Source organism: Melospiza georgiana, chromosome 6, assembly GCF_028018845.1.
Source record: "Melospiza georgiana isolate bMelGeo1 chromosome 6, bMelGeo1.pri, whole genome shotgun sequence".
Lineage (NCBI taxonomy): Eukaryota > Metazoa > Chordata > Aves > Passeriformes > Passerellidae > Melospiza > Melospiza georgiana.
In genome coordinates, this window is record NC_080435.1 from 38,540,029 (window position 1) to 38,565,020 (window position 24,992).

The 24,992-nt window shown below is 36.5% G+C and overlaps 1 protein-coding gene across 3 annotated transcripts in view; it reads left to right on the plus strand.

Annotated features, from left to right (window-relative positions):
* The window catches only part of NPAS3 (neuronal PAS domain protein 3), a 592,022-nt gene that overhangs the window by 521,548 nt on the left and 45,482 nt on the right, over positions 1-24,992 (plus strand). For all 3 annotated transcript variants that reach the window (XM_058025872.1, XM_058025873.1, XM_058025874.1), the window contains one exon: positions 15,819-15,937. In XM_058025872.1, the coding sequence (XP_057881855.1) occupies positions 15,819-15,937 (119 nt within the window). The remainder of the gene's footprint in view (positions 1-15,818; positions 15,938-24,992) is intronic.

Sequence of the window (24,992 nt, forward strand, 5' to 3'; positions counted from 1 at the left end):
TTACCAATATGATGAGGTAATCATTATCATTATTCTAACACCTGATTATATTAAGCAGTTACTAATATTTTGTATATGAAATCACCATTTGAACTGTGCTGGGATTTTCTAGGACTATCTGGAGAGCCTAAGTAGAAAAACACCAAATATTTTTTTAAAAAATCATTTTGGAGAGTAGAGTTTTCTTTTGTATTTTGATTAAAATATCAATTAATCAAATTCACTCTGAAATTAAATTTTTTTACCTAGAAAACTCTTTTTCATAGACCAGTAAGCCATTTAATGATCTATGTTGTGACTAAGGCAGTAAGAGAGTACGACGAGAGCGTGGATCACTGTTGGTCTTATATTACCGGTTGGCTTTGAAAAGTAATCTCATATGACAAGTTATATTTTACAGTATATAAGAATGTATGTAATATTTAATTCAAACATGTTAATTCACTGTTACAATTTGTATTTTTTGTAGCAAGACATACATGTATTGTAGAATGCATTTACACATAAGATTCACGATCTTCGCCAATTACCTCATAATTGTTCATTAAAAATGTACCAGGATTAAATTAAAATTCTTATAATAATATTTTTAATGTGCAGGGTATAATCTGACTGCAAAACTCTTTGCAATATGTAATATGCTGCATCACTACACATGATCTTTAAAGATAAAAGATTGTTATTACATAGCTTGTGTAAGAATTAAGGCTTCGTAGAGAATAATAATTATAAGAAATCAATTTAAGCATAGATTCTTCATAAAGAAATCCTATAATGACAGTGGGCAAGCTTTGCACACTGCTTTTTCCCATGTAAGTAGCAGAGTGGGGGAAATGTAGAGAACACATTAAATATATATATGTATATGCAGCAAAGGCAGACATCTTAGGCCAGCTGGAGGATGGAACTTCTCAGTTCTGAAGAAATCATCATAGAACCATAGAATAGGCTGGGTTGGAAGCGATCTTGAAAATAATCTAGTTCAAATCCCACTGCCATAGACAGGAACACCCCAAGTTGCTCACAGTCCCATCCAACTTGACCTGAAACACTTTCAGAGATGGAGCATCCACAACTTCTCTGGGCAACCTGTTCCTCACTATTCTCATAGTAAGAATTTCTTCCTCATATCTAATCTAAATATACTGACCTATTTAGAGAGAACGATGTTAGGAGGAAGCCTGTCAGAAGCTTTACAGAAGTCCAGATAAATGACATCTGTTGCTCTTCTCCTGTCCACTGTCATCCCATCACAGAAGGCCACAGGGTTGGTCAGGCAGGGCTTGCCCTGGATGAAGCCATGCTGGCTGTCCCAAACCACCTCCCTATCCTCCATGTGCCTTAGCACAGCTTCTAGGAGGATCTGTTCAATGACCTTCCCAGGCAGAGAGGAGAGGCTGACTGGGCAGTACTTCCCAGGGTCTACCCTTTATAGATGAGTGAAATATTTCCCTTTTTCCAGTCACCTGGGACTTCACCTGACTGCCATGACTTTTCAAATCTCATCAAGAGTGGCTTGGTAACTATATCAGCCACTTTCCCCAGGACTGTGAAATGTGTCTTATTGCATTTAATAGACTTGCCTATGTTCAGGTTGATGAACCTGATCTTTGCTTACAATGAGAGAGGGCCTTTGCTCCCCCAGTCTCCATCCTCTTGTCCATCCACTCAGTAGGTGTGGGAAGTGAAGTTGTCCTTGAAGATGGACAAAAACAGTGTTGAGTACCTTAGCCTTCTCCTCATCTGTTCTTACCATATTTCCAGCATTCTTTATTGAGGTACACCTTTGACCTTCATTTTCTGGTTAATATACCTGTAGAAGCTTTACCAAGATGGTCACTGAATGTTAAGTCCATTCAAGGATCTGTAATGACTTCAGCTGGAAGTACTAAAATCTTTCAGTACTCAAAGAAGAGAAGCAAGAGGCAAGAGGTGCACCACAGTTCTCCTTAACTTCACAATTTACTCCAACCTTATTACAAATCAGCTTTATGTTGCTGTTCATAATTTCTAGAGAAACATAACAAGAATGTTGCAATTCAAAGCCAGCAAATGAAGAAAAGGGAAGACCGTGTAGTTACCTATCCTTGTGGAGGGACTATTTTTTTTTTCTATGCTACTGAATATTAGAAACTACTGGAGAATTATACACCATGGGGAGTGAGGGATGAGTAAACAAGACAAGCATTTCCTTCTACAGATCTTTAGATGGAAGTGGAATTTCCTAGTAACACGGGAACTTGTATAAGTGAATGTTGAATATTTATCTAGACCACTATCTTATCATTTAGAGTAGCTGGTACTAAATACTTGCCAATGTAAAATCTTCAGTATGGTAACTGTCCCATATAAGTTGAATTAGAACACTTGATATCTCGTGTAAATTTTATTATTCATAGTGTAGCAGGGTTATTCTAGTTAGCCTCAGAGATATTTAGTCCTTCTTTTGAGATAGAGAATTGTAAAGATTACATGTTGAGTGGTGAAAATTATCTATTTCAATAATTTTGTGTTTAGCAGTTCAAAATGTGTTTTCCCTTCAATTTATTGAAAATATCCTGTTCTTATTGTATCTTTTATGTATCATTGATTATTTTATGTATCTCTTGTCACATTTATCTGCTCTCGAAGCTACATATTTATAATCTCATTAATCTCTCTTCAGATATCCTTCTACTTAAGTTTTTCTGTTTCCATTATTCTCTTTCTTAATAACAGATGACTAGAACTAAACATAATACTGAATTTAAAGTCTGGACCATAAAGTTACATAATATAAAAGTAATATTACCTTTATTAATTTATTAATTTTAAATTATTTTTTATTGTTTTCTAACATTTCATTTAAGTCTTTAGGTGTAACAGTCTCCATACAGAGCATGTGTTTTCACTGAGATATTTCCATTTCCTTTTATTGCTTTGTTAAAATTATTTAAAGCACCTGAATATAGAGGAGTTTCTGTTTCTTCAAAAGTGTGCTACAGCTTTCCCTTGTTTGCATGAAATTTCATCTGTTGCTCTGCTCTTCAATTGTCTGCTCTGACTTCTATTTAGGTCCTTCTCATGTTCCTCCTGATCTTCTTGTGGTGTAATAGCTGTATTTTTAAGTGTTTTGCCCACTGAAGTAAAACACACAGCAGATGGGAAGTCTGCTGAATTATTTAGGTTAGATATGCATTTAGCATGAAGGGCTAAAATGTTGAAACTATCCCATAAGAAGAAAGATTAATAATCCAGATAGACCAAAACCAGATTTCTATTTCTCAATCTTTCCCCCTTTTTCCAGTACTGCATCTGAGGTAGAACACAGATGATTTCTAAGAGAAGCTTTTATTTGATTATAAGGATATGGTGTCCTGTAAGTTAAATGTGAGTGTCCTAACAGTTGACAACAGAAGGGGGAAAAAAACGATATAAAAACTAGAAGTGAACTGAAAGCATAACCTGCTAGAAGTTGGCACCACAGAGGGAAAAGAAGCATTTGTGTGAGCCATGACTCATGTACCTTTTCTTTGGGCTCAGTCTCAAAGTAAAACGTATCATTGTGGAAGTATTTTAGGTACTTCCCTAAACACAAAGAAATATGGAAAGATGGATATATTTATATGTGAACATATAGCTAAAGGTCATATCCAACTTTACTTAAAGTTTACCAATTATATATTATACATTTCTTTATAATTCCCTTTACATATCTTTATGTAATGCATATCTTTTTCTATGGGAAGTACTCTATGTGAATATGCTTTTCAAATTTCAAATTGAAGTTATCTGCATTGATACTCCTCAAGGACAGAAGGGTTAGCTGGCACACGGGTGGGAGAAGAGTTGCTCATTAGAGAAGGTTTGTTACATGGTAACATATAATTAAGGTAATGGTCACAGCTTGTGTGACAGCAAACACTCTGGCAGTTGTTTGATTGCTGTCTGGGTCAAGAGATCAGCGTTTTCTACAAGATGTATCCACATTAGTGTGTTAGTGGACAGGTTAGAAAGCAAATTACAGCTGCCTTTCTTAGGCATATTGCTGTCGAGGCTCATTGTTTTGGGTTTTTACTGTACATCAGCAATAATACAGCTTCTGAAGACTGCATGTGACAGGTTAGGCATTTTATCCTTTGAGTAAACAGTAATCATGGTGTGAAGAAAGTGGGGCATTGGAGATTTTTCCCATTCTTTGAGATTTCCATTCTTCCTTTCTAGTTTGCTCCAAGGGCTCTTTGGGGATACATATATTAAGCCCTTTAAATAGTTCATAATAAATCTTTGTCTCAGGTTGATTCTGACAGTTTTTTAAAGAGTCTTTTAAGAGACAATCCTCAATCATTTACTAATCCATGGGGTGATCTTCAGACTTGGAGAAAAAAGAAACAGTTCAAGCTCCAGGATTGTGAAGATACAATGTAGAAAAATTTTAACTCAGAAAAACTCAGAAAATACTGTACCATGGAAATTTCACCAGTCATACCATGTTCTGACAGTGCCTAAAAGCTCATTCTGCAATTTGCTCAGTTTGCAAACACTGAAGGAAGAAAAATGGATTACCAAAAAACAGAATAGCTATTTTTATTGATCACCTTATTCCTTTTATCGTGGGCCTGGCCTTGTTTTCTTGGCACTTGAATTGAAAGGGGCATTATGGGAAAAAAAAGTCATTGTTCCCATTGTTAAAAAATACCCCAGAATTCTGTCTGTTAAGTGTTTACTATTCAAGCCTTGTGATAAATATGCCAAAATATCTGCAGTGTGGGCTGATTTTTTAACATGCTGTTTCCTGTGTTATATGACAGGTTCTGATTATGTCTGTCAAAAACCTTCTTAATTCCACAGTGCAAAATAAATAGATAAAGACAGAAAATATAATAAAAGTAAGATGTCCGGTCCACTTGACATTTGTTTTTACTAAATAATTTGAATGAATACTTTTCTAAGAATAATGCATGGCTGCAGCCCACAGAAACTACCCCTAGGGGTTTTTCCTTCAGCAGACTCAAGTCTGTCAGTTTTGGAGATACTTGTTCTCAACTCCTTTTGAATTTAAATGGCATAGCACTTGTCATTATTTTCAGCTTTTTTATAAATTCTGCATAAGCAAAGAATTCTGTAAGTGCTAACTTCTCTGTATAAGAACTCTCTTGGTGTACCTTAGGAATATTGTTGCCATATTTTAATTTAATCTGCTGCCCTGAGGAGAAAATACTGTAACAGGAACAAGGCAGCAGTTCTAATAAGGGACAAAGCTGTAGAGAAACCTGGGCAGTTGGGTCTCTTACCCGTTCTTCAGCCAGGAACAACGTGAGTGTTGGAGGTGAGGGCTGCCTCTGAGAGCACTGCCAGCTGAGCAGCCTGTCCCAGCAGCATCAGCTACCCACTGTCCCAGCTGTGCTAGCAAATCCCTCAGAAGCTGCAGGATTAGCAGCCTGTCTGATTCATCTGATCCTGGACCGGGTCATGGAGTGTCAGTGTCACAGATGAGAAGGGACAATTGCACAGAGAATCTTGTAATGACAGAAATGTTAACGGCATTCTGAAATACAGCTGGATGCACAGTGTAGAGGACATAAGTATTTTCATGTTTAAGTAATAGTTATATTTATGGGATTTTTAAAGTGCTAATTGTTTGGCAAAGTATGAGAAAGGCTACATTTCTTCATTTTTTCCATTACTCTTTATATTGAAAATTACCAGTGTTAGTTAAACCTGGTTTTGACAGGGGTAAGTAGATTCTGAGTATGTGAAAATATATTTTCTTACATTTTGTGTCAGAAAAAATGTCACTTGACTATATTCTGAAATATATTATTCTGAAGTCATGACATGGTGCTTAGCACCATGCCTATTCTACTGACTGTCCAGTGATGAAGTTATCTGTAAACAAAAATTAAACTCATGACAGTTCTTCTAGACATTTATACATATTTTCCCTTGACAACATATGCTGTGTAAATCCAACTTGCATGAGTTCTTATCATTGAACCATTCAAAATTAGCTAAAAATTTGTTTTATAAAGAAAATTATTTCTTGCCCTCCATGCTTCAAAATATTTATAGAGTACTTATTTGCATTTGACACACCAATATGCATTCATAAAAAGTTTAAACTTGGAAAGTGGAACTGTTTGATAGAGCCAATGTGATAGAAATCCCAAGAAGAGAATGGAAACCTCTTTGCAGTGTTTAGCAGTTGTTCACTGTTAGCAAAGATGGACCCAGTTATTTGCCACGTTTGAAAAATGTGAGAGGTCAAATGCTGCCACAGTCGTACTACCGTTGTTTTTTTTCCTTTTTCAGTGTGTGAACAGAAAATGGTGGCCCCCTCTGTTTATTGCTGCTGAGCCAGTAACTGTTCACCATGGGCAGATCAGTCTGTGCCTGCACATGTGCACTTGCCTGATTTAAACATATGCTCAGTAGCTACATACTTTTCTAGACATGTTATTCAACAAGGTTACACAATTTGTGCAAAGTGATTTTTTTTGTCAGGATTCTGTATGCATTGATGTAACAATCCAGTAGATACTAGGAACCAGTAACTGCCCCTTGGTTAGGCTGCATGCAAGATTCATGTATATAAAATAGTGTATTAAAGTAAACTTACAAAAGCAAAGAGCAATCATTGCAAATGTAATTTTTTTCTTCCTCTTTGGGATTCTAATTTTAAAAGCATTAAAGAAGACAGCTGCTCATGCTGTGATATGCGCTAAACAGCCTGAAGGATGGAAAAAAATATATTTGTAGCTCATAATAACTATTGACCTTTCTGATATACAGTGTTCTCTGTGTTAGCTATTCTGTTCTATCAACAGTGAAGATTGAACATGACTTTTTAATAGAAAACATGGGGTTTCAAGCTGCTTTCACAAAGGTGTTTATGTATTGTTATTTTGTATTGTAGTACAAAGAGTAAGTCCTGATGCCCTTTGTCTGACATCATGTTTGTCATTAAAAAGCTCCACTGTTACTGACTGTTTCATATGAGGAATTGCCTCGTAACCATTTTATAGTCGTGATAAAAGCATTGCTCCACTAGATCCAGAACACAGGTATTGAAAATAGAATCCCCCAAATATCCCAGCAGCACAAAAGGTATTTTCTGAAGAAATAGATTCCTCAAGTGGCTATATTTTCAGGGAATTCCACTAAGACTTCAGACACTCACTTTTTGTATTCATACTGTTGTTCCTTGGCATACTCAGGCTGCTGCATAATGGCTTTTGCTGGATGTCATGTGCTCCCAAAGAGTATCTTTATGATGCTCCTTTTTTTCTCTTGAACTTTTCTACTGCTTAGTTGCTTAGTACAGACAAATCCACTAGTAGCAGCTTGACTGTGGCACTTGTGTATGTTTCCCTAGAGTGGGATCATCCAAACATCGACTTTGCAGTGTGAGGTAACTCAGCTGCTCTCCTTTCCCTCAGGGAAAAGCTTCACCAAAAAGCACCTCCCATTTGGCATATGAAGATCTGGAAAGCAACCTCTTTATTGTGCTTTTTAAGCCCAAGCAGGCTGGCAATGTTAAGCAACATCAGAAGGGACTTTTTAATGTTTGTTGGAGGTGTTTTTATGCCATGTGCTGGGAAGGAACTTTAGTGGGCCATTATTGGCAGCTCTAAACCACAGTTATTTTCACAGCTATGCTCTGTAGTGTCAGTTAATGATTCACAAGTTACTAGGCAAGAGCAGAAAACTAGAAAGAAAGAAAAAATGCCCTCAGTTTTCTAGTGCAAGAAAGAGGGGGGAGCAACATCAGCATTTAATGGCAGCTTTGTGCTGAAACAAAATGCTTAAAATTGTTTATAAGAAGCTTCTCAGCAAGGATAATGAACATTTAAGTTGTGGAAACCAGCCACATCTCAAAGGAGATTAAACATCTAGTCCTCTATTCCTCACAGGACCATAAAGCCCTTGGGGAATTCAGTGAAGTTTTTACCCTCAAAATTAGTCAGTGTCTTTTTTTTTTTCCTTTGTTGTTTTCTCATTTACCAGTTTCTTTTTTCCATAAACATTCCTTAACAGAGGAGAGATGTACTCTTGTTTATGATACTACTCTCTCCTAATATCAGGACCTCTCCCATCCATTGGGTGTGTCCTGTTTCAAACTTTATTAGGATTACTGCAAAGTGAGTAAACAGTAAGGAAATGCTATCACTGGGCTAATTTTCTTTGGGAATTTCACCACACCTTGAAAATGTAGGAGTGTTGCTGACCTCATATGAGACCGCATATGAAACCGGGTCAGGTCGGATTATTTATTCCATTGTTTAAAATAAATTAACCTTAGATGTAAAAGTGTAGGGGAAGGTTTGAACTTCATACACAGGATGGTTTATGTACCACTCACTCACAAGACCATAGCAGCTCTTCAAGAATTGTTCTGGTCTATTGGATGAGTATGGGTACATTTGTGAGTGTTCAGATAATGGATTGAAGCCCAGTAGACTGTAACATTTTCAGACACTTCTCAGAGTTAAGGTTTCCTACCATGATTAGCTCCATTAATAACAAATCTTTATCATGTTGTTTTCAAACAAACAAAAAAGCCCAGTGTCTTTCACAGATCACTGACATACCAAAATTTGTTGTGAAATCTGTCTTTCTATGTCATAGTGTAACAAAAATCTTATTCATAGTTTTATCTTGGCCATATTTTATTTATAGCTTTGTCCTGGCTCTTAACTCTTTATTTTACCAGATATGTGAAGAGTTCTGTGGGATAAAGTTTACATGGGAAGTAAATTGCATATGTTGGGAATTAATAGCCTGATAAGATATTTCTAGGCTGAAGAAGAAACAGAAGGCAATGCACAAGGAGGAAAGCTTTGAGGGATTAAATAAAATATTACTTGACCCTATCCTGGGCTGCATCCAAAGCAGCATGGCCAGCAGAGCGAGAGAGGGGACTCTCTCCCTCTACTGCACTCCCGTGAGACCCCACCTGCAGGGCTGCAGCTCCGGGGCCCCAGCACAGGAAGGGCATGGACCTATATGGGAGGCAGTCCAGAGGAGGGACACAAGATGATTAGAGGGGTGGAACCTCTCATACTAGGAAAGGCTGAGAGAATTAAATTGTTCAGTCTGAAGAAGAGAAGGCTCTGGGGACAACTTAGAGCAGCCTTCCAGTCACTAAAGAGAGCTACAAGAAAGCTGGAGAGAGAGTTTTTACAAGGACATGTAGTGACAGGACAAGGGGGTGTTTTGATAAACTGAAGGAGATTTGGTTTAGATTAGAAATGAGGAAAAATTCTTTACTATGAGAAAGATGGACACTGTGTTTGCCAAAGAAGTTGTGAATGCCCCATCCATGAGATGTGTTCCAGGCCATGTTGGATGGGCTCTGAGCAACCTGGCTGGTGGAAGGTATCCCTGCCCATGGCAGGAGGGTGGGAATTAGACAATCTTTAAGATTCTTTCCATCCCAAACCATCTTATGACTCTGTGGTTCTGTGATTATTAGTCCAATAAGGGTAGTTCAGATTACAATAGAATATTCAAAAATGTTTCTGATAATACTAAATGCCTGCCTCTGAGTTTTTACTTCAGTTTCTCCTACATAACTATAGTCAGTGCCTGGGCATGGTTGAATTAAAAAGCAAACAGGGCAAGCTCATTATATGTAATACTACAGGATAACTTTGCAAAGCATGGCTTATTTCTGTGCAGATCCAGCCATTTTTGTGCCCAAACTATAGTATGCAAGTAGATCGGATATTAAACACATTCTCTCACTTCCTTGGCTGTTGTATCTGAATTCACTGCTACTTCACTGAGTTGTGTTTTGCTTGAATGCATGGACTTGTATCACGTTAAAAAAAACTTGGATATATCTGAGTTAGACTCTTGTTCTCCCAGTTTCGAACAAATATGTAAGCTTAACAGTGTCCACCATTCATGTGGACCATAGGCCAGTAATTACAGTGATTATAAAAATATTCATATCTCTAGATGTAAATATATATAGCATACTCTTTAGAAATTGTGAAGGAAATGAAATAAATATATTACATATAATGCTTCAATGTCAAATTGTTTGCAAAAAATTAAGGATTTTGCAAAAGACAATCTAGACCATACCGTCAGTTGCTAGATCTGGAAAATTTGGAGAGATAAGAGTAGGGGGGAAAAATTAATAAAAAACATTACAAGATCTACCTTTCAACAGAAGTCTGATAGCATTTAAAGTTTATATGCCTTTGAATTTCTAATAGGCCTATAGGTCATGAAAAGTGTATTGTCTTAATCTTGGAGGTAGGGTGACAAAAAAGAACAGTTTATTATCTCATCTGAAAACATTACCTAGATATAAATTCTTTATAAAAAGTCATCTTTCTTTCCTTTTTTTTTTTTTGAAGATCTGTCCTGAATCTTCCCCTTTTGAGTGATGCCTTATCCGGCTTCCATTATTATTCCCCCCATATAAAGGAAAGAATGGAACTAAGTCACCTAAAATCCAGTCCAATTCTTGACTTCTTCAGTTTTACAGCAAATTCCAAAACAGAAATTTTATGAGTTTTACCCAGTCATCTAAAAGGACCATGAATTTCAGATCCAAATCTGATCATTCAGGAATTCAAGTTCCTGTTTCTAACTGGGACAGTTTACAGCAAAAATATTATTCCTCCTTTTAGAAACAGTATTGGTTTGGAAGAGTGAATGAGCCTTTGCCACCCAAAATGGTAAATAAGTAGTTCATATAGTCCTTGATTTCACTGGGTGCTGAGCACACTGGTGAGACCAAGAGAGCACCTATAGAATTTGCTATATAGTTGTTTACTCTGTGCTCTTTAGTTGGTCTCCAGGTGGGCTCCCAGTGTCCACAAATAAGCCAAAGTGGTTCATCCAAGTAGCCCAGGAATCTTCAGCAGTTCCCTAGAACAAATTTTAGCTTCCACTACTTGTCCATGCTCAGCCTGTGATCAGCCTGAACCCACTTCACTTTAAAACATTCATTTGCACAATTGCTAAGTATAGTAAGTTGCACTTATTGGAAATAAATTGTCTTAACTTGTAGCTTTTTTCTTTTATTTGTTGGGTGAGTAGTTGTGATAATCTGTCTTTTAGTTTGTAAAATTATCAAATTTGATCTGTAAGATACGGAGAGAGAATGATCTTGGCAAATAGTGATTTTTTGAGAGTCACTTAAGTAATCAAGGTTAAATTTTCTTAGTCTTTTAATGCCTGGTTACAGACAATAAACTGCACAGAAAAAAGAGAAACATTTAAAATCTGCATCTAGTCCAACTGAAAATGATAGATTTATATTACCTATAAATTCCTCTGAACATAATGATTCTCAGTTCCCTATGCAAAGGTTTATAAGCCTTTAAGAAAATGTGAGAGGAGGTTTGCAAGTGTAGAAGATAACAGGAAAAGAGCTCCCTTTTTCTGACTGTTTTGTATGTTCGCTTTTTTTGTTTCTCTTTTAAGAGCTGGCTGTATAGTTGGTGTTTGAGAATGTCCTTTTAAAAATGTATGGACATATGTTTTCAAGGAAGTGAAATGAAAGCCAGGTGAAACCTTCCTAAATTGTTACAAAATCCAGAAAATCCTTTATGTTAAACCATAAGGTACTTTTTTCCACCAATCTCAAATTCCTTGTTGGTTTTTGGTTTTCCCTCTATAACTTCCTTTCTTCCTAAGAATGAGAAGCTTGTCTTTTCTCTGTTTGGCATGCAAAAATGCATTTTTCTCCTCTCAATTATTTTTAATGCTTGTCAAGAAAAAAGCCCAGAAGTTGGTAAACATTATTCAGCCTACTGTAGCAGCTTTTTTTAAGACATAAATCAAATGTGGAACTTCTTTTTTCCTGGGGGATAAATTGTTTATCTAAATTTGAATGTGCTTGTGCATCACTCATAGGGACAGTACTTGTGCTATTGCTGTGTATGAGCAATTATTTGCATTAGTTTACATTGTTTTGCTCTATAGCATTAGTCAGACTGCACACAGGTGTACAGTACCTCTGCAGATCCCTGCAGGATGAGAGCCATGGACCTCAGTCCTCCAGACAGCTATGGCCATGTTTTTGTGCCATCAGATGAACCAGAAGAACTCTTCCAGCGCATGAAGTTAAACAATGCGTGACTGGTTTGAGGGGTCTGGGGCCAAGATCATTCCCAAAGCAAAGCCCATTGAGGGATCAGGGAGATAGGGTTTGTTCACAAAGAAATGTTTAGAATCACAGAAGTTCACAGAATTACAGAATATTCTGAACTGGAAGGGGTCTACACCTCCTACTCCTTAGTGAGTGGCCCATACATGGATCAAACCCACAACCTTGGCATTACCAGCACCATGCTCTGACCAACAGAGCCAATCTCAGTAAGTTAAGATGATAACAAAACAGTTTTGTGAATTGGCTGCTCTTTCATAATATCTTCCCATTTGCCTCTGTGGCTCTTACTTGAGCTTTTTAACATTTGTGACACTTCCATATGGGTACAGTAGATTGCAGTTTCATTCCCTTTGAAATGGAAAATGCATTCCTTGTGTCTAGAAATCTCATCCTGCATTATCAGCTTTGGGAGCAGAAAAAGAAGATGTTTATTCCTTTAGTAGTATCCGCTGAAGATGTTTAAGGGCACACAAAGGCAAGTGCTTTCCCAACAGAGTACACAATTACCTGCTTTGCAAAGACAACCCAGACTTATTTTTTATACTTCTAAGTCTGACAGTGTAAAATACTTTAATTCACATGCAGTAAGCATTGGCTTTTATCACATAATTAGCATTCTAAACTCACAGTTTAAGAAGTTTATAACTGAACAGTAGGTTTAAACTCAGTAAATTCAAGCCAGAAGCCTTATTTTTCAGTGTAAAAAGATGCCTTTTGTTTCTGCAGTATCAAGCCAAGTGGACCTTGTTTATTTCAGACTTTTTAAAAGGTTTTAGATTTTTTTTTCATCAAAAATTAATTTCTAGAGTTTCATCCTGATATTCCTCAGATTGCAAGTCGGATTTGACATAATTGAAAAAAAAAATGGAAAATGTTCAGTCACAGATGTTTAAAACCAGCTCCTGAGAACTCATAATGGACCATATTCCAAATATTCCTGTGCAAATCTCACTGACATCGATGGAGCTGTTCTGTGCACATCTTTTTTTTTAAATCCTGCATGCATAATCACCATCAGCATTGTTACAGTACCTACTGTGGATGGGTGCAACTCTGAATGCAGATTTGACTATCAGCCCTAATGGTTCTCTCTTGAGAGAAATTCAAAATGCTGTTCATAAGCTGTTCTGGACTTTTGGTAACCAATCCCATTTCACACATACACTCTCAGATACTTTTTGTTAAAGAAAATCAAACACTTCAGAATACATATTTGTATGACACTGTTCCAGTCTGTTGGATAAAATCTGTGCACTTTGTAATGTTCACTTAGAGATGTATAGATTTATGCATAATAGTAGTATAATAATAGTATAATAATAGAATAATAATAGTATAATAATAGAAAAATTATGTGAATCTTATGATACATGATTAAATGAGCCTAAAAAATGTTTATGCCAAGTACATTTTATGGTATGTCAGTTGTTATCCTTTCTTTCACTTAACAGTGTATGAAAGAGAAATTTCCATTTTTTGGGAATATTGCATATGTATTACAGCCTGATCTTTTTTTGAGCATAAGATATCATGTGTTTAATTCTGTATGTTTAGGTAATTACCATTAGAACACAGGAGGACATATTGTACTTACTGCCTGTACTAGAGTATAATGTGCTGGACTACAACAACTATGCTTGTTAAGCTGATTTTAGCATTTCTTCACACAGCAGGAAGCACCCATGCTGTGGCTTCTTAATATACTCTTTAACTACTGCACTGTACTGTACAATAAAAATAATAATTAATTATGATCCTCACCTTACCAGCACTGCTGCTATCCTGATGATTTTTGCTGCTGTTTCAGGGTTTAACTGTCCCACACCCTGAAAAATATCTTTCCCTTCAGAGTTTTATTTCTTATGTGATATTGCTGAACAGAGCTGAATTTTTTGAGGACAGGTTTGTTGCATGGATTGTGATGGCTCCACATTTGTTCAGGTCTCCAAGAACCTGCACCAATAAATGTGAAAGAGACAACAGCAGAATGGCATACTTTCCCATTTCCACCAGGATGAAAAAAATACTCTAAATTAAGTCTAACCTTAAATGTATAATCTGTCCTTGGGAGAAAAAAAAAAGGATATAGCATCTTCAAGCTCTTGGCATCCCTTACGAGAAAAAATTGGTTCTAAGGGTCTCTGATCTTGTGTTTTAGTAAAATAGAACTGCACGGCTGACTGACAGTTCTGATCTAAAGCATTTACGTTTAAGTTTTGATCTCTCTGCTTTTGATTAAAACTAATGAGCTCATTTAATTCAAAATGGGAATCTCTGATAAGAGAAATAAGGTTGATGTGATTGGATTAGAGGGGCAAATTAAACTCTTAGAGCAGAAGTTTGTGCTTATACAGTGTATTAAAAAGCTGTTGGCGTATTATGGTGTGTTAGATGATGAGAAAAATTTCATAGTAATTCATATTTAATCAGAAGAAATGAAAGTACTAAATATAACATGGCTCTGCTTTTCCCTCGAGTGATAAAGAGCTGTACATTTAAAATGACATCAAATTCATGCTCTCTAAAACAAAAAAATCTTAAGAGACACACTAAAGAAAGGGGCACTGTTGTCAGTTATCACAACAGAGCTGAAATGTCAGAAACAGAAGACAAGTTGACCACATTCAATCAAGGACAATTCAATAAAATCCTTAGCTCACAAACAAATTTTTGCACTTCTGTTGACTGCATAACAAAGGCATTTTAAATACTTAAACACTTTCTACTAGTAGTTTGTGTGGTTCTCCTAAACAACAGAAGTACAATTTCAAAATATTTTTGTTCCATGTTAATTCCTCACTGAAATTGAAATTTCTTTTATATCAAATAATACCTGTTTGTTGTAAGCTGCTCCAGAATTTTCCCATTAAATATTTCAGGGATAAATTGATTATCAGGGCTACAAAATAGGAATTGTAAAGATTGTATAAAGAATACCTCAGTGCTGATGCTATTTTATCGTGGTTTATACTGAGTCTTAAGTAATTTAGTGGTTGCAGTTAAGGGAGGGAGAAATGCAGTTGAGAGCTATACTTAGTTGTGAGCAAGTACAATATCCCTTCAGCTGAACTAGAAAGATATTTCATTAATGACTAATTAATCACCAATAATTGATGATATGATGACAATAATAATAATAATATGTGTCATTTACTTGAGAATTCTTGCCTTCAAGTTGTTTAATGTTTTATTGATAATAAAGGCCCTAATTCAGCCTCAGTAATATGGAAACCAAGGCACACAAATCCAGCACTGACTGAGGTATCACTGCAGTTGAGGAGTGACTAGGGAATAAAAATCTGCAGAATGTGCAGCCTATTTCGGGAGAGAATTGCTACCTAAGTGAGATTTTGCCTTTTATAAAATACTGACAAACAGTTTTTAAAACAATGTCATACACTCTAGCAACATACCTTCCAACTCCAGTCATCACTAAATTGTGCAAGAAAGAGTTAATGAGACAAATCTCTGTTAAAAATTCTATGGGAAAAATAACTTGAAAATGAGACATACTGAGTATATGTATATTTTTGTAATTTCTTTTTTGCTAAATAAACATTTTCTAAATGAGTTAAATTGATTACAACACTCTTAGCATCCATCAGTCATTTATTTTTAGTGAGTTCAAGGATTGCACCTGAAAAATAACTTAGAGGGGATGTATAAAATCTAAATTATGTGTATATGTATTTTTTCTATTCCCTAGTGGAATCTACAAACCCCAGTTTGCTAACCACTGACAACACTCTAGAGCGCTCTTTTTTCATCCGAATGAAATCTACCCTGACCAAGCGAGGAGTGCACATCAAATCATCAGGATACAAGGTAAGGGTTGCACTGTAACATGAAATATTGACATCTTGAAATTATGCTCATTCATGTTCCAGGAGCACGTTAATAGACAGAGAGAGGAGCTATTCCACATTTGCATATATCTCATTCCTTTTGTTAAAGAATCATTAATACATATTTTCAGCCTGAGGTTTGGCTTTTGTACTGCACTTCGATTAAATGGATCATTATGATGATAAATGTTGATGATAACAGCATGATAGCCTTCAAAAGAGGAACATTTCCAAAGTAAAGGTATCTTTTACCAAAGAAGGTGAGTCAGAGTAACATCACTTTTCCCACAGTGGAAAATTACTGCTCGTTTTGTAAGACTGTTAGTAATTTTTGGTTTATGCTTTTCCCAGAGAGGTAGGATTTCTTCATGCAGGCAGCATGCTATTTCATTTTTCTGCCATTCCAGCTGTAGGAAACAATGAGCCACATTGAGTACTTTTCCACCATTTTTCTTTCATTGTCTGTCTGAGGGGCATCTGCTGCTGGGGATCATATTTGCTGGATTTCAGAGTCTTTTAAGATATGAAAGTCTCTTGTTCCTTATCAGCAGTAATCTCATTTTTCTTCAGTTGTATATCGCTCATAGCGCCTGTAGCTATCACTGGCTTTGCAGTATACTAAAACTAGAAGGAATAGCACATTTTAAACATTGTCAACTTGTGGAATGAAATATGTCATCCATTAAGTTTTATAAAAAATAAAAGAGTGGTGCAAGAAAGTAAGTCTGAGAATGTGTGGGTATTTAAAGAAGTTGCTTGTGAAAGTTCATTTAAAAGCTTTCACAACCATTTTGTTTTGGTTTTTACAGGAAGATTTAGAGAAGCTTTAAAGTAAAGTTCCCCAACTCACTTTTCCCAAAAAATTCTCTAAGAATATAGCATTATGGTAGCTACCTGAGGAGTAAAAATCTAGCAGAAATATCTTTGCAAGCAAGTGATTGTGAATCATGCTCTTGGATGGTTTTTGGGTGAAGATGATTAAAGTTGTTGCTAGTAGAAGTTTTAAGTCCAAAGCAATGGTTTCTTAAGGCATCACAAGTTTCTGATCTGTGTCCTATTTAATTGTCAACAGCTGAAAGAATGCACTGAGTACTTGTTCATGCTTGCAAGTCTAGGAAGATACCAAGACCAGGAAGTGTATTGACACTGAAGTGTCTTAGGAGGAAGAAGGAGAATTAATAAATTAATTAATTAATTAATTGGCACGTAATGGAGCCATAGAATGGTTAGGTTGGAAGAGATCTTGTTTTTTCAGGTCACTGAAGTTAAACTAATTGTCGTTATTAGGTGTGGTCCACCAGGCTTGGACAAAGTTAGATTGATAGAGAACTTACTTTGCTGGATATTTTTGATGCAATAATAATGGGTAAAACATAGGGAATTTGTCTGTGGACTTTGTAGTCTCACTTTTTTTTTCCAGATGTAGGTAGGAACAAAAGTAAGATGTGTGAATGACTCTGTCATTCTCTCTCTTGGACTCCTGACAATCTAATTTCAGTCCAGAATCAGAATAGGACATATAAGCTGGCTTCACAAGGTGGGGTTTTTACTCATTACTATACAATTTTTGAAATTCACACTAGACCCTTGGCTCAACAGACATGGTAATGTCTATCATGTAAATACAATTTTATTTCTCTTAGAATTTCTAATGCCTCATGGCAGCATTTAAAACCACAACTGAGGTGTCACAAGTACAGCAAAATTAGTTTTGAAAGATCTGATATATTTTATAGCCAGTTTTTCCTGAACACAATTAATGGATAAAAAGAAAAAGTATGAAAGCCAACAAAACTGCCTGTAAATAAAACATTGAGGGTTTTCCAAATTTTTTCATGAGGCAAGTCAGCTTGAGTAAAATTGCATAAACAGTGTGCAAGCCCTAGGCAGGTGTAAAAATAGATGTGCAGTTCTTCTGCTTTTTGATGTTTTTAAAGATTGGCAGCATTTAGCTGTGTCCAGCAATATGAATTGCACTCTTACAGTTTTTCAAAAGTTTGGTAATTGGCGCTCTGTGTTCTATGGAAGGACCATTATTCATGGCCACAGCAAGCCCCAGAAAAATAGTACATTTATTTTAGAAAATTTGGATCAAGTGAATAACCTTTTAACTGAGCTTTCAGAACTGCCATGTTTCAACATTCTTGTCAGTTGGTGTATCAGACAAGCATAATAAAACTCAACCGCTGTAGTAAAAGTCACTTTTAGGAATCTTGGTAATTGATTTCTAAAAGTCCAGTACTAGAACAAACTCAAGGCCAAAATTAAGAAAAATTCATTAGTTTTATGGATGTACATCTATAAGAAATTATCAACAGGGAAGAATAGTTGCATAACTTTAACAAAGATCTTGGGAAAAGCTGGCCAAGTTCTGCATCAGAGATCCCTGGAAGTCCTTCAGCATTAGTCAGGAAATACTGTGCCAGCTGGGATCATGGGCAGCAGACTTCCTGCAGGGAATCCTGGTGGAGCAGGCCCACTGAAGAGCCAGTGTCTCACACCTTCAGAGTACAACAGAGCACTGAATTTCCCATCTGTAAAAGGCAAGGGCTCTTTGCTAACACCTTCCCTTGAGCTCTTGTAAGGGGATTCAGGGATAACCCCCCTGAATCAGCATACAACCTTTCACTGGGAGCAGTGTGCTAGGAACTATCTGTGTTACGAGTCAGATTTTAGCTCCCTCAAAGGTATTCAGCTCCCCATGGATTCAGACCTCCAGCAATGACAAAATTTTTTCATCTTTGTGAAGTAATTGTGGCTTGATCCAAACTCTTGCTGAGCTCAGAACCACATCGTCATTTTGCCTTGCTTTGAGTACTGCTGGTGAAGGTTTCCTGTAGACAGCAAATGATTGAGGTGGTCCACAAGGTGCTCAGTCAATTGTCAGAGTGGTTCCTGCCTTAGGACAATCACACAAAAGTGAAAACAGTCCAAGAATAAAATTGATTAATCATTCAGGTTGATCTAGTCAGAACTAATTTTCTATCAAAAGAAATGTTGTAACAAAAAGCAGACTGGTAAATTAACACATATGTATGCCTCAAAGAAACCCTGCTCTAGACAATTCTGACATGAGATGAACCTGTTTATAGTCCCTTCCTGAACTGATATAACTAGTTCTGAATTACACGCAAAGATGGAGGTAATAGCCTTTTTCCATGAATCATATTACCTTAAAAGTGTAAGTGGAAAAGTGATTACATGATTAATTCTTCCTCTCTCTTTCCCTTTCATTGTTCCCTATCACTCTCCTTGAATTAGAATTTCCTATTCTTAATGGTCTTAGGCTCAGAGGTCTGCCAGAAAAAAGTTTACATTCAGTACTAGAGAGTTATTAATTTTTCAGTTAATAAATTTAAAATCTTTAAAAACAGTGAAATAAAATTCAGTCAACTGATAAAACACATGGAAAACAAATAAAAGAAAAAACTTATAATTCCATTCACTGCAAAATTCAGAATGTATTACCATTGCAGCTGTTGTCTGAGACCCATGCTGGAGAGAATTACTATTTGTTCTCCATTGAAAATGTAACTCATCTTACTTTTTTTTCAATATTTTTTTTTCATCATTGAAATATGGTTTTGTATTTAATTTTGATTTTATCTTCATTTTGGTTTTATTTTCATTTTCTTCCCTTTGAGGGTCACAGTTCTGTCCACTTAAAAGTTTTCCCAACTTCAATTTTTCTACTGTCTGACTTACTCAATCACATTTCAAAGCTAATTTTAATTCAAAATTATATTTTTCGGGTCCAGTGGTAAATTTTCTACTCCTCTACAGTATCCTATTATTGTTCTGTCATGTTTACTTGCCCATCAGATTATGCTAGAATTTTCTTTGTTCAAACTTTCATGAACTGATACTGTTCTCTTGAACAAAGCTTAACTAAGGGGTTCAAGAAGCAGTCAAAGCATCAAGCAGCATCAGAGTCAGTAGCTGCCAGCTGATTCCAGCTCATCAGCCCATCAGAGGTGCTAGGATATATCCGTGCATACTCCTCTACTGCTTTATGGAAGAGCACTCTCGTTATGAGCTGTTACAGGAGTGGATAAGCAAACACGAGGAGATTGCCTTGTGCTTTTGCTGGCACTGTGGCAATCTCTGAATGCGGTATAACCAACACCTGTTGCCTCTTCATCTCCCACAAAGCTGGCAAGTAAATATCTTGAAGACCCATTAGCAGAGTTAAAGACATCCTAGAAAACCTTCAGGCTGTCCCTTCCAGTGGACAGACTGCATAAAAATAAGTAAATTGCTATATTTAAAAAAATTGGTTTGGTAAGTTTCATTTAGACATTTGGATGGTTTGTTGCACATCTAATTTCTGAAGTTCAGTAATGGAGGATGCAAGTTTGATTAGCTATACCTCATACATCAGTTGCATGAGGTGTATCAAAATACTTTAAATAATACTTAAAACTCCAGAAAAGTGTTTTCACAAATTAGTCTTGTAGTCCTCATGAATTCTTTATTTCTTTTTTTTGACAATGATTTCTTTCTGCAAATTCATTTAAAATCAAACATTCTCTGAGATTGTACTTTCAGATTTGGTATTTCAAATTATAAAGTTAGAATTCTCTGATGGACAATTTTGAAGATGGAAATCTAAATTTTTTGTTGAAATTTTATGCCTCTCATGGTTCTACTGTGTCTTTTTCATGCTATTCCTTCCTTTATTCACTTTTTTATTTTAGAAGAACTTGAGGAGTTGGGCAAGATTTGCAGACCTTAGTTGAGCACTTGAAGTGCAGGTTTTGGCAGGATTTGGATTCATTAATCCAAGAGGGCAAGAGAGTAAAATAATGTGTTAGAAAGACAAAATTACATTGGGCTCATCTTGTGATACTGTTCTCTTGGCTGAATCCAAAATTGAAAGTATTGTTTCTCATCCAAGTAAAAGATACACCTGGAATTCAGAAACAACATGCCCCTACTCCAAAATCACTTTAAGGACCCAATATATCATTGCAGGAAAGCACCTTCCACTTCATGGGGGCAGGAGGAGAGGATGGAGGAGGAAAGAGAAGGCAGGAAATAGTCTCATGATTGGTACATTTTTCAGACGTGGCCTGTGTTAGAGACAGATTTCATTCCCTCTTCCCAGTGAGGGAATTCACTTATCCCACTTTACAGCTTCACCTAAATTTTTTGCCTCCTTTTCTGATATTCTTCCCCCTTGAAATCTTTTCTGTCAAGTATTTTACTCTGTCCCAAAAAGATATCCTGACCTTTCTCTGTAGGAAGAAAGAAAACTGCAGAATTTAGTACTTTATCACATGGCTACTGCCACACCTCTTTAATTGAGTGAAGAAGGAATAAGAAACCAACATCAGGAAGCATTATGTGAAGAGTTTTCTAAATGTCAGCACATGCATTCCCCAGGCTTTTCAGCACTGGGAAGACTTAAAGGTAATTTGTCAGTGAGAAAGAACTGATCGAGAATTCACCCATGTAAATCGATGACCTTTTTGTCAAAAGGAAGTCTCTTAGCTAGTAAAGATGCAGCATGACTTGAAAAAGAACAAAATACTAATGGGCCAATCTGAATCTTATGAGGTATCTACTCGTAGATATAAAGATATGGTTCAAGAAATAATGGTCTGCACCCAGATTAAGAAGACGGGGTTTCATTTTGGGGCCTTGCTATGCAACTGTGAGGTTCTATTAGGAGATCTATCTGCAAAAGCTTGGTTCACCCTCAGCATCTAAATACATAACCAACTTTTTAAAATGTGTTCATTGGATATGAATTCCATCATCTCAAAAAGAAAAAATGAGGGCTGAGCATCTTTTTAATGGGATTTATAGCACTGTTCTACCATCTGGAAAAATTAATATATGTTAGGCATTCATTATTGCAGTAGCACTATTGAAATTAACCAGTTAGTGTTATATAAAAGGCCTTTTTAATAGCAATCTTCTGTACAAGAAAGATTCAAGCTTTGATCCTGCCTCACAATGACTGCAGCTGTAGTATTCCTGACACCTGTCATCAGGATGTGTTTCTCCTCAATTACCTTAAATGTTTAGATGACCTCAGAGTTGTGGTTTGCTCCAAACTGAGTAAAAGGGAAATAAATTCTGTGTTCTGGAAGGAAAGAAAATATAAAATTGAGTAAGCACAGATTGTTTTCTGGGAGATTTTTTATTTTCATGAATTCTATTATCAAAGTATATGGGATATAAAAAGATAATATTATCACCAAATTAGCAGTAATTGCCTTTGACTCTGTTTTTTAGGCAACATAATTCTGAAGCCTCCTTTTTTAAAAGTCATTGTGTGTCCAATATAACTGTGAGAGAAAACTGTGAGAACTAGATTTATTCTGATGCAGAATAAAATATTCAAAATAGACAAGGAGCAGTTTCAAACCAAATCTAGTATTCTTTCAAGAACCAAGTGTTACTGAGTCATAGAGACAGAAAATGTTTCGTAAGATGCACTTTCATAAGCAGCACTAATTATGAGACATGTGAACTCATAGTGCAGTGTGAGACCCATTGTGGTGTTAATAGCAAAACTCAGTGAGTAGGATGAGAGCAATGGGATCTCAGCAGAGCAGAAAATATCTCTTACTGCACATTGGGAGAATGGTGTTGTGCTCCCAGGTAGGAATGGCTACTGAAAAAAGAGGTCTTCAGTCCACAGGGTCTTCTTAAGTTATCCACCCATGTTTTTTATCACTGTTTACTGGTAATGACTGGGAATATGCCTTTCACAGAAGCACAGAAAAGAACACAAAGCCAAGATTTGCTTTAGGACAGAGTGGTGCTGCTGCTTGCATCTCTGCCTCAATTCACTGTTTTATAACTGCTGCCAGTAAATGATTTGGCCCCCCTTTTTTCATAATTTAAGGGTTGTTTTAGATGTCCAAATGCAGACACTATTAACCTCTTTATCTCTACCACTTGCAGCAGTTCACAGCTTTTGTCAAAAATATGCTGAAAAAAGACAATAGGCTCATACACTGATTTCCACATTTTTCAAACTTTCACCTTTATGTGCAGTTCTTGCCTGTGCAAAGCAGGATTTTTTTATTGGCTTTTTCCTCTTGCTTATAAATTCATTTATATTAATGAGTGTACTTTTGCAACACTCATCTGAGTCTTGAAAGTGCTAACATACCAAGATATCAAGTAACCTGCCAAAGATAACAATGGCCGTTTGTGTCAGAGCCAGCTGTGATTACATGCTGAACCTCATCCTCAGCCTTTCTTCCTAGTGCATGAATATTGTCAAATCATCTCTGTGTTCCAGTGCATCACACTTCTTTTTCTCAGGCTGGTACTTCCTTTGTTTTGATGGTTGCCCTGAATACACAAAATGAGATGCCAAAGAAGAAAGCACTCAGACCAGATAGTGTGAAGTTTAGCAGAACTTCCAGCAAAACAAACAACAACCAAAGTTAAAAAAAAAAAATAAACCTGAATCAGAAAAATATGAACTCCTGCTCTCAACTGGGCTACAACTGACTGTAGAAGAGCTACTCCAAAATTCTTTTCCTTAGAAGGAAAACAAAGCACGGTACCAGCAGCAAAACCCATTTTCCTGCCCCTTGGATTTAGCCCAGGGGAGCTTCCCGGGACTGCTGTTCCTGCCTCCTTTCTGTGGGAAAAGAGCAGGGCTGGCAGCACCCACCTCCTCATCTGGCAGGTGACTTGGCTCCTTGCAAGCTTTGCTGTTCTTATATCAAAACCCCCTAGCCTCATATAGAGACCTTTTCTTTTTCCTATTTGATTAATATTTTTTCATAGCCACCATAGATGTGTGCACCCTAAAGACTTTGTGAACTACTCTGAAGCAATAGGTGTTATAAGTAAATGTGAAATTGGTAGGGAATCATTATTCACTGTAGCTCTTTATGTTTGATCAAAGTGCATTAGAAAATGAAAATACCCCATTTGCTGACGCAGATAGCACCAGTTTGCATCTGCTGTTCACTTTCTGCATGAATGGGTGTTTGCATAAGGTTTTCAAGCCCATCATTTACTCAAAAGCCAAACTTATTAATCTATTTTGGTGTCATATGAAGCAACATTTTTCTGTACTTATTCTTCAGTCAAAATGGGAGGAAAAAAAGGCACAGAGCATTTCAGGTATGGCCACCCCCAGTGTGCCGTACATGAAGCCATCAGTTGAACAGGAGCCATCACATGAGGCTTTCATTCCCTCACTTTACCTGGGGCAGTGACTCCTGGATAGTGATCTGGACACTGATGTGCCAGTTTTACCACCTAGAACAGAAAATTGATCATGAGTGTTTCAGAGCATGCTTCCCAGAGAGGGTTGCTGTAGTGTAAATGTCATTTTTCTCTACTCTTCAGAGTGCATATTCACCACTATATAATGAAGAAAGCCATTATTGCCTATGTTTCTGGATGTTTAAGGTGCTTCTGTTTCTTAGTGTTTGAACACGCCTCTTGATTTTCCTGAAGAGTGGTGTGTGGATTAGCCTGTCTGCTTTACCCTGTGGAGAAAGCAGGATATAGATGTTTAGTGGAAAGAGTTTCAGTTCCTCCTTTTTACAGCATCATTAGGAAGCTGTCGTTCTAATAATAATAATTCCCATTTGACATCATGGAGGTAAAAAGAAATCACTGCTGACATCAAAAATGAGGTGATATTTCAGCAGTATTATTTCACTGAAGATAAAATGGAAGTCTTTATTACTCCCAATGCTTTTAAAGAAAGCTGAGCAAGGCTTATACTGACCCTAAAGCTGATATACCTTAATGCACCTCTAACCAGTATGAAATAAGAAATTTTAATTTTTACTGCTATGTTTTTTGTCTGTTCCTCCTTAGAACCAAGAATTTTGTGCCTGCTTAAAGGAAAATTATCAGTATCTGAGAATAAGTGTGAAGAGCACAATTATCCTAATTTTCTCCATTACTTAAAATTTGTAAAAAATATTGCAAACAAATGAAAACACTAAGTGTATTACAAGAAGTGGTAATTTTCTTAAAAACTTCAGATTAAAGTCTCTACTGAAAATTCATGTAAATTGCATAAAGAGGTCTGAGCTCTGAAG